The sequence below is a fragment of the Simochromis diagramma genome, unplaced genomic scaffold, assembly GCF_900408965.1.
Source record: "Simochromis diagramma unplaced genomic scaffold, fSimDia1.1 OVJJ01000419.1, whole genome shotgun sequence".
Lineage (NCBI taxonomy): Eukaryota > Metazoa > Chordata > Actinopteri > Cichliformes > Cichlidae > Simochromis > Simochromis diagramma.
In genome coordinates, this window is record NW_024387244.1 from 4,183,784 (window position 1) to 4,198,775 (window position 14,992).

General features: G+C 41.7%; 1 protein-coding gene across 10 annotated transcripts in view; it reads left to right on the top strand.

Moving 5' to 3' along the window:
• Positions 1-14,773, top strand: part of elavl4 (ELAV like neuron-specific RNA binding protein 4) — a 73,713-nt gene extending 58,940 nt beyond the window's left edge. For 2 of the 10 annotated variants that reach the window (XM_040052992.1, XM_040052993.1), the window contains exons 8-10: positions 4,052-4,286; positions 10,718-10,756; positions 13,573-14,772. In XM_040052992.1, coding sequence (XP_039908926.1) covers positions 4,052-4,286; positions 10,718-10,756; positions 13,573-13,900 — 602 coding nt within the window. In that variant the 3' untranslated portion in view covers positions 13,901-14,772. Of the gene's footprint in view, positions 1-4,051; positions 4,287-10,717; positions 10,757-13,572 lie in introns of all 10 variants that reach the window. The other 8 variants (XM_040053001.1, XM_040053003.1, XM_040052994.1 and 5 more) reach the window with 7 other exon arrangements.
• Positions 14,774-14,992: the final 219 nt, after the last annotated feature.

Consider the following 14,992-nt stretch of genomic DNA (forward strand, 5'->3'; position numbering starts at 1 on the left):
TGGTCCCTCAGAGGAGCAGTCATTTCTCTCTGTCAGTCAGTCAGTGTTTGGGGAAATGATAGTGGGTTTTAGAGAAAGAGCGGCTTTGTTTGGGAAGGAGCAAGCAAGAATAGCACTGTTTCCTTTCATCATCATCCTTTTTCTGTCACCTCCTAACATTCTCCTCTATTACCTTTTCTCCTTTTGTCCTTTCCTTCCTTACTTCTCATCCCCCCCTCTTTCCCTTTCTCCTTTTCATTCCGGTCTTGCCCATCCCCACGCCAAGCGCTCGCTTCTCATCCCCCATCCTCACTCCTTCTGTTTCCCCCTCCCCGGACTGAGGCAGCGTGTTATTAGTAAGGCAGCCAATGTGCCTGTCGGTGTGTGTTAGAGAGAGATAAGCACAGGTAGAGAGAGTTACATAAGCCTCTGTTGATTACTGTGGAGGAGAGGGAGAGCAAAAAAAGAGAGTAAGAGGTGAGAGAGAGTGAGAAAGACCGATTGGTATACCTTAGTAAGTACATTGTGCTCTAATGTTGCCTGTATGGCTGGCTGGTGGGTGATAAGTAGGCCTAGGCTTCTGGGGCTGGTTGAAAGGACAGTCATTAGGTTGGACTTCGTAGACTGGCAGCTTGCTTCATAGATTGCGAGTTTGTTTTTGTTACTCTGTTTAACCGGAGACAAATAAACCTTTCTCAAGGTTTATTACATTAATAAGGCATGACAGAGTGGTAAAAACAGAACAGGTGCATGGATTTAAGAAGCTGTTTTTATCTTTCTTAAAAATACCTGCATTGTTTTTCAAGGCTCGTTATATTCTTCCAATTTTCACCAAGGAGCAAAACCGGTAAAGAAGCAATGCTGCTACGTATTATCTGCAGCTTGTTCGCCAGTATTCTCCACAAAAGTTAACATTTTAACGATCCGTGCTATTTGATTGGATCGTCTTTCTTTCCTATCATAAACACGGGCATTGTATTTTATTTTGACCAAATCCTAAATGTGCCATACTGCTGCAGTAAGTACTAACTAGCTTTCCAGCATGTATTAATCAATTGCTGAATATAATCCCCAACAATTACAATCTTTTAGTCCTCGTTTAGTAACACTTTCTAAAAACTGCAGAGCTCTGCTGTTTTAGGAAAATGCTCAGTGCTTTATTAGATATTTGTGACGCAAACCCTGGAAGAAATGGGCTTGGGGCTCTGTGTCACAGTCGGGGTGGGAAGGTTGAAAGCTACGAGAGACTTTGGGTATTTTTTAATTAAATTTTCTGAAATAAGGAAATCAGAGAAATGTAATCTTTATCATTTCACGAGGCGGTGGAGATCTAACAGATGTTGAAGTGAAGGCTGTCTCACTGCAACAGTAATTGGATTCAGAACGCATTTCACATATTGACACCCCAATGGGATGTTGGGTGAACTTCGTGACACGGCAGTACTTTCACTATTAGACGCACTGAGGAATTATGAGAACTCTAAATTTTAAGGCTTGTCAATATTTTTGCTGTGAATGTCGCAAAACCCATTCATTCTGTTTCATTACATGATCTGTGAGCATTCTTGACTGAACAGAGCCAACAGGCACAAGTACAGCATGTGCACACATTTTGCTCAGTAGAATTATGGGTGATGAGGTTTCCTGCCAACCAACCTTTCTCACCTACTTACAATGCTACTGTGCAACCTCAAGGACAAGAGAAGCTGGTGCATACATAAAACAAACAGAATACACACACACACACACACACACACAAATCTTTTCTCTGTCTCGCTCTCATATAAACACTGCGGTTTGGTCACGCTCCATCGAAAATGGTCATGGACACCTCCAGTCCTCTTTCCGCACTTCATTCTTAATAGCACCTCTTCAAGTCATCACATAAGTATGTGCGTGCACACGTGAATGGGTGTTTGTGTGTTTGTGTCGGGCCTTCATCTGTATGCCAAGCGTTTGTCTGGAGGCCCTCCAGCAAGAACCGGCTTAGAAGGAGCTCAAGGCCAAACAAGTGTGAGGATTAAAGGACGAATAGAGTCCTCTCTTCTGCACTCATCTCAGTGGAGGAAGTGAATGAGCAGTGCTCTCGTCTTTCTTAACTACCGCTGAGGTGCCCTTGAGCAAGGCTCTCGGAGTTGCCAAGCGCCTTATAGAAAAGTAGGGTTATTGCAGTTATCAAAGTAAACTAAGGCATTGGGGATATTTAAATGCGCAGCGTCCATTAGCGAAAAACTGTTATTTACTATACCTCAGAAACAAACGCACTGTTCCCCACTTTTCACACAACATATGCATGAAAACAACTGTAATATGCAAAGAAAGCTGTAGGAACAACAGAGGCTGTTGTTTACACTATGTACATCCCATTAGAATTGCTTGTTTTCCTGCTTCTATCAAGCTAATTAAAATGTGCAGGTACAGAGTTGGCACAAATGGAAATAAGGGAAGAGAATTTGTGAAAGGCTGTCTGGGGAGAGGGAGGTAGAAAGGTTAAAAAATGAGAATTTAAAAAAACATTTTTATGAAGTAAGAGTTAATGAGTTCAACCACCAGACATAAAGAAAATGCTGTGGTTCAAATCTGAGCCTCGCAGTGCTTTTTATTCGGTAAAGACTCTGAGGTAAGAGGTTTCTTTGTGTATAAGTTCTAAAGTCAGAAAGTTGTTGCTTATATAGTTTAAAAAAAACTTTTCAGAAAAAGTAAACAAATTATGTTAGACTACAGAGAGCAAATTAGTTTTGAAAATTATTTTTATATTGCCATTCTTTCACAAGTCATGTTTCTGCTGCTGCAAAAGGACACTGATCACCACAGTTTGCAGTAATTGAGCTCCTTTTGTTGTGGTGACAGTTAAGAAAATACTTCCAGCGCGGTATTTGAAAGAGGCAAGAAAATTGCAGAGAATATGCAAATCAGTTACCTGAAGAAAAATAAAAATAAAAATAGAGAAAGAGACAGAGAGAGAGAGAGAGGGAAAAGCACAATGCTGTAAATCCAGAGTACAGTCACATTTATGTATTGGTTTAAATGTTTAAACTGGATTTCACCTTATTAGAAGATAAGTAATTTTTAATGAATGGTTTGCTTTCGTAGAGCGTTTTTATCTTTCTGCTTGGCTGGAAAGTAAATAACCTTCTGGTGCTCGTCTTTGGAGAAAAGAAAAGAACAAAAGGAGTGAGATGGTCAAGGTGCTTAACAGAATGAGAATTCAGGGGAGCGAGTACCATGAGACGAGCCAACAGGAAGTAGCGGGCTGGCATGAACAAAATGTGGAATAACAATAAGGAGTGCCTTTTAAGTGTGTGAGAGAGACTGCACACAATGATGCTCATACACAACATTCCCCTCTTCCTTACTTCCTCTCTTTTATTCAGCCTCAGTCACATAGACATGCCTGTGTGCACACAGTATTATGTAAATAGTCTCTTCGGCAGAGTGCTGCTGTCACTGCGCGAGCATCCTCTGGGCCATGCAGGCAGCCTCATTAAAACAAGGCACAGCATCCGTTAATAGATACACATATGTACACATATACGCATGTACATGCACACGTATAGAGATGCACACTTCTTAATACGCACAATGCACCAGTAAAGGACCCACCAGGGGAGCTTCCCTAAATGTTCCTCTCAGGTGACAGTCAAAAATATCGCCACGGAAACAGCTCAAATGTCACGGAGAGCGGTGCATGAGGAGGGCGTGCAGGGGTGACTGCGACTGGAATGAGCGTAAGAAAAGACGTGACTTTGTGGCTTTAAACACACTCTGGGTCAGTGCCACAGTGTGTGTAGCTGGTGTGTATGTGTGGGTATGCCTGTATTTGTGTTACTGTTAGAGTACAAAGCCATTTGCATTAAAAATACTTTACAATTTATTACTTTTTTTGCCTCTTTTACACTGTGGAGCATGATGTCATTGTTTATTTGTGTGGGATCTTTAAATAGGAGTACTTATCATGTGCAAAAGTAAGAGTGCTACTCAGCAGCACAGACATCTTTTAAATATATAGACAGTAAACCTTTGTCTGATACCTGTAAAGTAAAAGGGGCCCCTGTTTGTTTCTGATCTGCTGGCCCCGCAGGTGGCTCCAGAGGTGTTGGCTTTATCCGCTTTGATAAGAGGATAGAGGCTGAGGAGGCCATCAAGGGCCTGAATGGCCAGAAGCCATCGGGCGCTGCCGAGCCTATAACGGTCAAATTCGCCAACAACCCCAGCCAGAAGACCAGCCAAGCTCTTCTGTCACAACTCTACCAGTCACCTAATCGCCGATACCCTGGCCCCCTTCACCACCAGGCTCAGAGGTTCAGGTGAGTACAGGGGCAGGAGGACGACAGAGGAGAAGGTGGGGAGGGGAGGCTTTTAGGCAGTTTAGACACAATCGTTACTTATATCTCTATATGTGATGTGTCTAATGCAGAGTTTCCAAACCTTTGGCGCTGACCCAGTATTAAATCTTTACTATTAATTTGACGAGCCCAGGAAATTTCCAGTTGAAGTGGAGTGGCTGGTCCACTGTTCAGTAATTTTGAAAGCAGCCTTGCAGACAGTAGGTTGTCCTTGAACAGCCAGTATGAGCAGCCTGATTTTTTTGTCAGAGACATCGCGTGATGAGCCATTTGGGGTGCGCCTGGTTCCAAAAGTAAAAGTCTTTCTCAGACCATTTCCCAGTCTCATTTAATTAACGTGATTATGTTACATGAGTCACTGTTGGAGCGCTATTAAGGACGGACGCAAGATGCTCCAAAGTACAAAAGAGCAACAGCTGCATTATAAAAGACCTTTTTAATGAAAATCCAAAAGGATCCAAATGTGTCCACATAAGAACGCAAGTTTGATGTTATCTACAACCTTGTATGAACTCAAATTAATTCACTTTCAGTTAAACTTCAGGTAAATTTTTTGAAACAATTGGAAGCCTGAGACAGCGGGCATCTGCTATAAAGTGATGAAAAGCTCAATTTCTTAGAAAGAAAGCTAATTTAAAGTGATAGCTATAACATAACAGCATCATGATCTTGTTGCAGAGTCTTTTGTATCTAATTTGACCAAAAAATGCATTAAAAGAAAAAGTAATAATAAAACAGGATTTCAGAGACTGAAACATACTTCCTAGAACCAGTGGCACCTCCTCCTTCCAGGCTCTTTTTCAGAGATGTTTTAAAGTAGCAAATTGAAAACAAAGTGTAGACATAAGATAATCAACAACATGATTGGGCCATCTGCTCACAAGGTTAGGAATCTCAAGTTGAATGTCATCTGCTTATGTAGAAATTAAGGAAAACAAGTAAAGTATTTACTAGAAAGCTTCACAAACAGCCATGCTTTGTGTATCGCACAATCTGAAACTAAAATAATTTGATTTAATGTTTACTGATCAGCTATCAGTCTTAAACTTCATACAGATTTTTCTTGGTCAACGTGAAACTCAGTGCATTCAATTTAGGAAACATGTCTACTCCAAACAACAGGCCTGATTTGGAAAACACGCACCAAGTGTCCATCATTATACAAAGTTAGATACCTCATTGGCCATTGCTTTATGTAGCCGTTATATGTCCGTGTGTCCGAGGACTCCAGCCTTTTGCCAAAATGATTGTTTGCAATGCAATCAGGTGTTGTAATCATTCGTGCTCTCTGGATCAGGTGTTACCCTACATTTAGAAATTTAGGTGTCATATTTGTGGTTTGACATGTCTGAAAGGGCATGAATTTCATTTCGTGAAATTCAGTTTGCCATGCAGCGAGCAAAAATTAACTTTCCAGATACTCTTATTCATATCAGTCTGCTCAGCTTTTGCGAGTGCTATAAGGCCGACTGCTCTGCTCTGTTTTTAAAATTTTTATTTCTTTAATTGTTTTATTAATGAAGTAGGAAGGTATTTTTTTGTTCTACACACTTAAGTCATGATAAGTACATCAAGTCACTTCCTCCATGTCCACAGGCTGGACAGTTACCATTAAACAAACCATACTGCAGATATTGTTAATCTTAAATTAGAATAGAATATGAGTATGTTGTTGCAGTAACATATATGCTAAAGAAGTGTGAACACTTGGGCTCTATAGCATTGTGATGCCGTGGTTAGCACTGTTGCCAGAGGGTCAAATCCCTACTGGGGATGCACCAAAAATCAGCCGACCCCCTTTGAGCAAGCACCTGGCAACAGTGGGAATGAAAAACTCCCTTTTAACAGGATGTAACCTCCGACACAACCAGGCTCAGGGAGGGGCGGTCATCTTCCATGACCAGTTGGGTGTGGCGGGTGGAAAACAGGACAAAAAAAAACACACTGTAGAAGAGGGGCAGAGATTAATAATAAAGTTTGAATGCTGTCTCCAGGTCCTTTAGCTTCCTCCCACATTCCAACGACATGCATGGGTTAGACAAAGTGTTTCGAATATTGCTGGGTTTTTACCATGTAAAGCACTTTGAGGCAACTGTTGTTGTGAATTTCTCACTATATAAATAAAACTGAACTAAGCTGATGGACTGGCTCTAGCTCCCTGCGACCTTGAGTTGAATAAGTGGAAGAAGATGAGAAAGAGTCAGAGGTTTCCTGTCTTTGATAAGCTTCATTCTTTTCTACTTTACACGCTTGAGTAACAGTTGGACATGTTGAATGCGATTCAGTATCGAGTATCATGTTTAATTTCTCACATCTTTAACGAAGCAGATTTTATGAAAGCGGGTTCAGAATTAAGTCATTTCTATAGTTTGTTTACTAGCAGATCCTGACTGGTCCAGCATGAGAACTACCCAGACACACATCAAATCACAAACACAATATCTGTGTTTCTATATCTATGGTAACACTTATATTCAGAGAGCATGAGTCACCCCAGTGTCTGTGTTACAACAATGCTGCACTTTCTCTCCTGTGAACAGTCATTTGGCAAAAGCATCCTCTGAACAACAGGTGTGAGCCTTGCACCTGGTGCAGGTGTCCGTAAGTCAGCGAGAGCTCTGCGTGGGTCCACCCAGATCAGAGAGGAACTGTTCATAAGAGACTGTGGGGTTCTGTCATTCACAACTACATGTTTCCCCTCATTTCATCATGCTGCCATCGTGTCGATGCTTCCAGGCATATTCAGGCCTGGGCAAAAACACATATTAGGAATATCTTCTTTTTTTTTTCATAATTTTTGCAAAACAAAAAGATGCATTTTTACTGTTAGGTATTGTCCTTTAATTTTACACTCATTCTGCACGATGTTGTCCACTGTTTTGGACCGAAAGCTATCACCCCTACCAGACATGAAAGACATGAAATACTATAAATACTGCATGAGTCTGTGACTGCATTACAAGCTGACATTATTCAAGAGACTGAGGCCTTAAATCCAGTCAGCAGAGGGCCAGTTAAAACAAATCATTACAAAATGAATATCAGGATTTAAATTTTAACCCCATTTCAGCTTCCCAAAATTAATGTTATCTTCATGTCTTTAAAAAATGTTTTTGCCCAGGTCAGTAATCTTAACACCAAGTTAATATACAGTAGTTCGTACACTGTGTGGCATCCTATCCAGTCATATGCTGTCATTAAAGACCCAAACATCATCATATTATGGCACCTAGAGGTAGTTTGAGCGTACTCCTTAAGCTCAAGTTACCTTTCACCTGAGTAACCAATAAGAAAACAGAAACAGCACACTATCATATTATCCAACAAGTATGTTTTAGAACTGAAGACAGAATATGTGCTTACACAATTTCCTCTCTTTCAATAACACTAAGCCGGTCGTGCTGTTTACTCTCCATCAAAGTCAGAGCTTGGAAGGTATTTTTCTTCTGGAGCAGCTTCCCTGGTGTGACACCTGAGCGATGTAGCGTGGCTGTGTGTCTGTGATACGCCAAGCCAATTTACAGGCTCTGCAGGAGAGCTGTCGCTTCTCATCACAACTCACAACCACAGTACACTTCCTTACCGTGTCCCTGTGTTCCTGCTCTCTGCTCCCGAGCCCTTTGCGAAAATCCTTAACACTTAAAAGTTATAAATGGGGTTGATATGTGTGGTTTCCAATTTTTTAACAAAATTTAAGAAGGACTAAGGATGAAAAACTGCATTTATTCAGAACCGATCTCTTGTTTTGCTTACTTCCAACTATTTTTGAAGTTAAGACACATTTTATGTGCACCTAGCAACGAGTACTGGAAATAAAATCCACCATAGATGCTAAAGTTGTTTTAGATAGTAAGAATGTTGTTTAGGAGACCCAAGTTTTTAATAAATCGTCTTGGCACAGTACAATCCTGCTGCAGCGATAATTACATCTGTCCTGTGTGAATAAATCATGTGGGCCTGCCGTAACGCAAGCTAATGTATAATGTGCTCGTACGGTCCCTCTCCAAGACGGCAAACATAATCGACTCAAGCACAATACGCGAAGCCCTAGATCCCCGCTTGCTTCCGATCCTCTGTCGTTAACTAATGGTACTAATTAGCAAATTAGCCTTATTATATCCAGGGCAGGAGCCAATTTTAATTGAACAGATTTTTGTTTTAAAAAGGAAAAGACAAAAACGCCCATTCCACCATTAACATGCATTGACAGACAGCACAAAAGCCCTATTGTTTGCATCCAGCTTGGAGAGGCAGCGTGAAAAGCTGGCAGAGTGTTTGCGTGGCGAGCTTGCATCAGTGTGGATTCGTACATGTTTGAGAGAAAGGAGAGCGAGAGAGTGTGTTAGCAGCAGGTTGTTTTGTTGTGGCCCAACGGCCCATCGGCCAGCAGATGTCTTCATGCTCCCGAGCCTGGAGCGCCTCTCCTCTGAGCATCCTCTCCAATTGACTCATTTACCCACAAAGCAGGCTGCTCGTTCCCTCCCCACGTAATGAGCTAATTACTGTTTTAATGATTCCGTATATCCTTTTCTCCACTTTTGTTCTTTGTTTTAGGGCTGCTTTTGGACTGCTTGGTAATTTTAAGTGAGAACAGTGCTACAGTGCAGACACACTGTGAAGCCAAGCAATAAGCAGGTCTATCATTTACCCAGAAGGTTTATGTAAACTGTGAAAAGGTTATGTAATTTACCTCCAATGAGGGGTTTCAATGTAGGTCACCACATTATCAATTTATTTACAAAATTGAGCAGTTCCCTCAGAAGATTATGTCTTGAAATTAATTTGTGAAATTAATATTTTTGAACACAGGTTAGTACAATGTTGCAGTGTTTTTCATTTATAAGAGAATTAGCTACAATTACCTGGCATCCTGGTGTTAAATTGTCCCTGATTAGAAGATTACTAATCTGTTATCTCTAACAGGCAGAGTAAATTTCATTTAACCTGATTAATACAAATAGTACTGTGATTATTATTATTAATATGCAAGATATTTACTACAAGGCTGCACAAATACTTAAATAATCAGGATGTGTGTGTGATATATAGGCTATATTTCAAGGCAGTGATAACGTTGCCTTGAAATCTAGATTATTGAAATTTAACATTCTTTAAAATGTGCACCGCATAGAAGATTGTGTGCCTGTGTGAGTTCCTGTTTTTGCAAGGAAGCAAGAGAAAAGGAGAAACAACCCTGACAGTCGAGTCAAAGTCAGAGAGTTTGTAGTGTTTTCAAGAGGAACGAGGCGTCGCTGGCCAGCTGTTGCTCAATAAGCCGTCGCCCCTGTCCATTAGGCCAGAGGAGTTAATAAGACATGAGACAGGCCAGACCCAAGTGAGGAATGAAGGTCATTGAGTCACTAAGCAGGCTGCATCCATCCAAGAGGGCCAACGTTTCATACAGCCCACAGGTTTCCGAAGCCCAGCTCCCAGACAGACACACACAGACACACAAAGCCTGCCTGGTTCTTAAACAACACACAAATAGTAGTTTACCCCAGATGACTGCAATGGCTGTAGCTCGCAGGCTGAAATTATTACGAAAGCAGAACATCTCCCCAAACCTAACCCTTTTAGACAGAGCACACCCTCTGACTAACACGCTGCCATTCCACCCGACCTGTTAGCACTTAACAGGTTGACCCCAGCCACAAAGACAGCATTCACAATTTCACGCCTAGTTTAACATTCAGTTGTGCTTTTGTGTTTTCCCATCGCATAGAAACACGACTAATCATCGTCACCTCTCTCGCTCACCATCGTTCAAATGCCAAACCATTACACTGACAGAACTCTTGATCATTTCCTGCCATCTCAAGTGTTCTCTTAATCGAGTTAACACAAATTCAGGAGCGTAGAACCTGAAAATAAATTCTCATTTACCTCCATCGTAATAAACCATCGATGTGGTGTCATAAATTGTATGGATACCCACATGCAAGATTACGATTTGCAATTGCGTAGCATTGCGGCTAGGCTATCATACTAGTATGGCCTAGAGCAATGCTGTGCTAACACACTGCCTGCCCTTAGTGTTATGTGTGCAACTGTAATCCTGAACTGTGACCAGTCAACTGCTGTGTAAGAATTAAATGGTCGCACCTACAGTAATATTAACGTGCCCGATTGCAGGGCTACGATGAGGCCTACGAAGAAGCTCAGTGGGCGACTGAGCGAGTGCAGAGCATACTGATTGTACTGTAGATTCACTGATTAACTGATGATAGCATTTTCTGGTGGGGCTCCTCAGTGTAATGGACCAACTATAGATGGGTTTGTTTGTTCTTGAGTGAGGAGGGCCATGCAGTTCCTGCAGGGACTTAACATTAGTTCCATTGAGTGAGTCGACCATCTGCCCACCATTAACCCCAGAACCCTCCTTCTCTTTACAGGCTGGACAATTTGCTTAATATGGCCTATGGCGTAAAGAGGTAATTAAAAACTTCACCCAATGCCAGATGTCCATGTTGACTCAGTGATTTTTCAATATCCTTTTTTCCTGTTTGTTTTTATTATTTATTTTTTATTATTTTTTTCCTTGCATTTTTGCAATCACTTTGCATTTGCAAATTCGTTCAAGGTCAACTGCATTCTTGGTTCTTTGATTTGTTTGTATGTTTTTCCCCCGTCAGCTTCAGTTGGCTTTAAAACCTTCCCAACCACTCAAAGTGTAAAAAAAAAAAAAAACCCAATCAGCCTTGTTTTCAGTGGTGATGAATTTGCTTTGTTTTGATTATGAAAGTGCTGGTGTTGTTTGGATTGTTTTGGGTTGTTTCAACAGATTTTGTTCTCTGGTGTAAAACTTCTCATTTCTAGGTGTGTTGGTTTTATTTCTACTGGATTCAGGTTCTCCTGCCTTGTCGCCATAAATCTAGAGCTTGGTCTCCCTTTAGGGTCAAATTTTAAATTTGTCACTGTGAATGTATGTTAGAATCAAACATTTTCTCAGTCAGATACAACCTATGACAAAATGAAAATTTTGCACACATTCTTGGTAGTGCTAATAGAATTCAAGAAAAGTTTAGCTAGGACTTCTGATAAGGCTAGATGAACCTGGATCCCTGCTGGAAACAGGAAATGCTGTTTCACTGCAGACAGTTCCAGCTTTGCTCGGCACTGCTCTGCTCAAACTCCTTTCCTTCGCCTCCATGTTTCATTTTGCTTTCTCACCAGCATAGGTGTTACATAACCCAGAGCAGCAGCCACTGTGGTGATAGATGTTCCATGTGCTGACGGTGGCACCTTGCATGTTGCAAGCACAGGGGGCATCATCAGTCAGTCAGCTTAGAAACTCAAACAGAACCCAAGGTTTAGCTCGAGAGATATTTTCTCTTTGCAAGTTCCTCTAAAAACCTGTAATTTTGTCAAACAAGATCATGTTTTTGCAGAATAACTCTCATAGTGATGCAATATGACATTCAAAGGTTTAACGCTCTCCAGTAAGCACTTTACCCTCAACCCGAGTCTTTACATCATTTTATTAAAAGGTGAAAATAGGTGTCTGATTTAGCGGTCCTGATTGCAAAGCATGTCATCAAGTTGCAAGTGTTTTTCAGTGATCTGGGGCTATTATTTGAAAGGAAAGAGAAGGAAAGTGTTAAGAGCTGGAAATGGTTTAGCTTTAGAAAGGACAGAATAGATATCTGGTCAGCTACACAGTTGCTATGCAACCCGTGGTCTGGTCTGTAACATTGGTTAGTGCTCGGTCCCACTCTGGTGGGTATGCTTGCATACACGCTTACACCCATACGCACACATACATACAGGCACACTCATTTCCACCTTCACAAATCCAGTGTAAGCTAGCCTTCATTTAGCCAGAAACCTGACGTTGTCCAGCTTAAATTTACAATTGGCATGAAGTTGTTTTAAACATAAGAGAGGCCTGAGTGTGGCTGAGCATGTCAGACAGTGAGGCCTTTTACGATTCATCCTAAAGGATCCTCTCAACAAGAAAGGGAGGCCACATGATTTGGTGTCTATTATAACCTAGTTTCTTGTTGCAAGAGTCTTGTGGTGGTAGGTAATTTTTAAAAAAAAAAATAGATCAAAATATTGCAGATTTATAACTTTGAGTCCATGTCATCTTAATTATACACACTAATTTGATCTAAATCACAAAAGTGTAATTGCTGCAAAGAGCTCCTTACGGTTGATGATCTTGCTAACCTGAGGCAAGTATTAGCATCCGAAACAACCGCAAGCAAACTCTGTATGACCAAAGTCATGCAGGAAGGTCGTAGTGATTGACCACATATAGTCACTGGAAACAGGAGGCTCTGGGCCCCGAGCAGCAAGCAACGCTATCGATCAGTGCCACGAGCTCTGGAGTAGAACAGATCAGAACGCTCTGCAGGAGGGGAGAAGGGGGAGGAATACACTTTGTACCTTAATGCCACTGGGCTGTAAAGTGCTTCCATTTTCCATTTAGTTTGCTCCCTCTTCCCTCCCTCCTTTTCCTTAAGAAAGCAGCCATCTCTGAGACAGCTGCAGCAAAGCGGAAATCTCAATTAAAGCACTCCCAATAATGCCTATAGTCGTTTCTTGAAGAGAGGTGGCATAAGAAATGAACCTTTTTATCTCATTTACCTTTTATTTAAAGGTGGGGGTATTTTTTTTCTCCTCTCCCTTTCCTTTGAGCGGAAAGGCAATTAAGTGAAGTCAACTGAGGATTCAAATCTCTTGCATCACAAGAAAAAGGAGAAGATTATGAGGCGAATGAGAACAGATTTAGCAGGCTGGTGCATGATCTTTCATGAATTTCTAGCAACAGTTTAATTCAGCGACTTCCTGCAATTTAACACCTAAAGGAGCCACTCAGGGGCACAAAGAGAAAACCTTCATCTGCATCTCCTTCAGCAGAAATACAGCGTAGCGCACACAGCGCCGTCATCATTCCAGACAGGAGACTTTTCAGAGCCAAAGAGTTCTTGGAGGATTTAGTGGCAGCTTAGCAAACGAATGCAGACTGCCCTGACATATTTGCACATACGTTCGTACGGAGTACTTGCATGTTTATCTGATATGGTGTGGTTTGGCTTTGAGATCAGTGGCTTGACCAGACTATTTGGCTGTAGAGAGTAGCGTGCGATTCAGGCGAGGATCATGGCAGGACCTTTTTGTTTTCCACTGGTTAGGGCGATTTCATGTACAGCAGATGCAGACACTGTTTCTCTGTGTGCCTCAACTTGCCCAGTTAACGCTTGCCGTTTTCTCTTCTTCCTCCCAACTGTGCCTCTCCTCTCAGGTTTTCACCTATCACTATTGACAGCATGACCAGCCTGGTTGGCATGAACATCCCCGGGCACACGGGCACCGGTTGGTGCATCTTTGTGTACAACCTGTCCCCAGATTCAGACGAAAGCGTGCTCTGGCAGCTGTTTGGGCCGTTCGGCGCAGTCAACAACGTCAAGGTGATCCGTGACTTCAACACCAACAAGTGCAAAGGCTTCGGCTTCGTCACCATGACAAATTACGACGAGGCGGCAATGGCCATCGCCAGTCTCAACGGCTACAGGTTGGGCGACCGCGTCTTGCAAGTCTCCTTCAAGACTAACAAGACACACAAGTCCTGAACTTTACCAGGTAGAAGCAGTTGCCCCGCGACTTTGTCTGCTCCAAAATTGCCCCCAACCCCCCCTACCCCCACCTCCACCCATCCCTTAGCCCCTTCAGTCACTACCACTACCACCCTACTACAGCCATCCAACACAGCAAACTCCAACCGGAACATAAAGCAACCAACAAACCATCAAGCAAATTGAACTAGAAATGGCTTATATTATAACTTTGGACCTATAAGCCAACGTTGCCTAAGTATTACAAAAATGAAATGATGAAAACGTTCACGAGTTTTGGGAAGCTCCTGCGATAATGCAGGCTTCTCTTTGTTGTATATTCTTTCCGTTTCTTGTGGTTGTTATAATGTTTTTTCTCTTCTGTGTAAAACAGTAGCAAATCCCTGTATCCCCTTATTTCAGAGAAGAGAACGTCCTCTTTCGATTGGAGCCTTTTCTCTGTCTTGATTCAGGATTTGTTTTTCTTTTGTAAATCCGGATCCACTGTCGGTAGTATTATATACCTCCCCGTCTAGTAAACGGGAGGCGGCTCTTTTTTAAATTGGTGAACCATTCATTCATTTTTAGCGTGTATTTCAAAGCGTCCCCTTACCGATTACAAACGGGATTCCACGGGATCCCGGTAACTCTGATGTAGAAAAAAAATGAATTTCTAACATTGTTTTTGTTTTGTATCGCAAACAAAACATAATGTCTTTCCTCACTTGGGGTTCAGGGAGATGGGGCAAGGGAGGGGATGGGTTAGCTTTGCTGATGACACGTTCAGTAATTTAAGAAAAAAAATAACACTGTTGCCAAAGAGAAGATCTCTTTGCTTGGAAAAAAAAAAAAACACGTTTAGAAAAAGATAAAAATAAATAGAAAGATCTATTTTTATAAATGATAATTAAAATAATAATTATTGAAGAATTTTTACAAGAATCTGGATTTGAAAAAAAGAGAAAAATATTTTGACTGGCTAACTAGGGGGGGCCGGGGCGGGTGGGAGGGGGCACCACCTTGTCTTGTCGTTCTGCCGTGGTACTTTATAGGATCGGAGGTTGTTTTTTGGGGAATCCAAGTTGGTAGCGATTTTGTAGATGGAAGGTT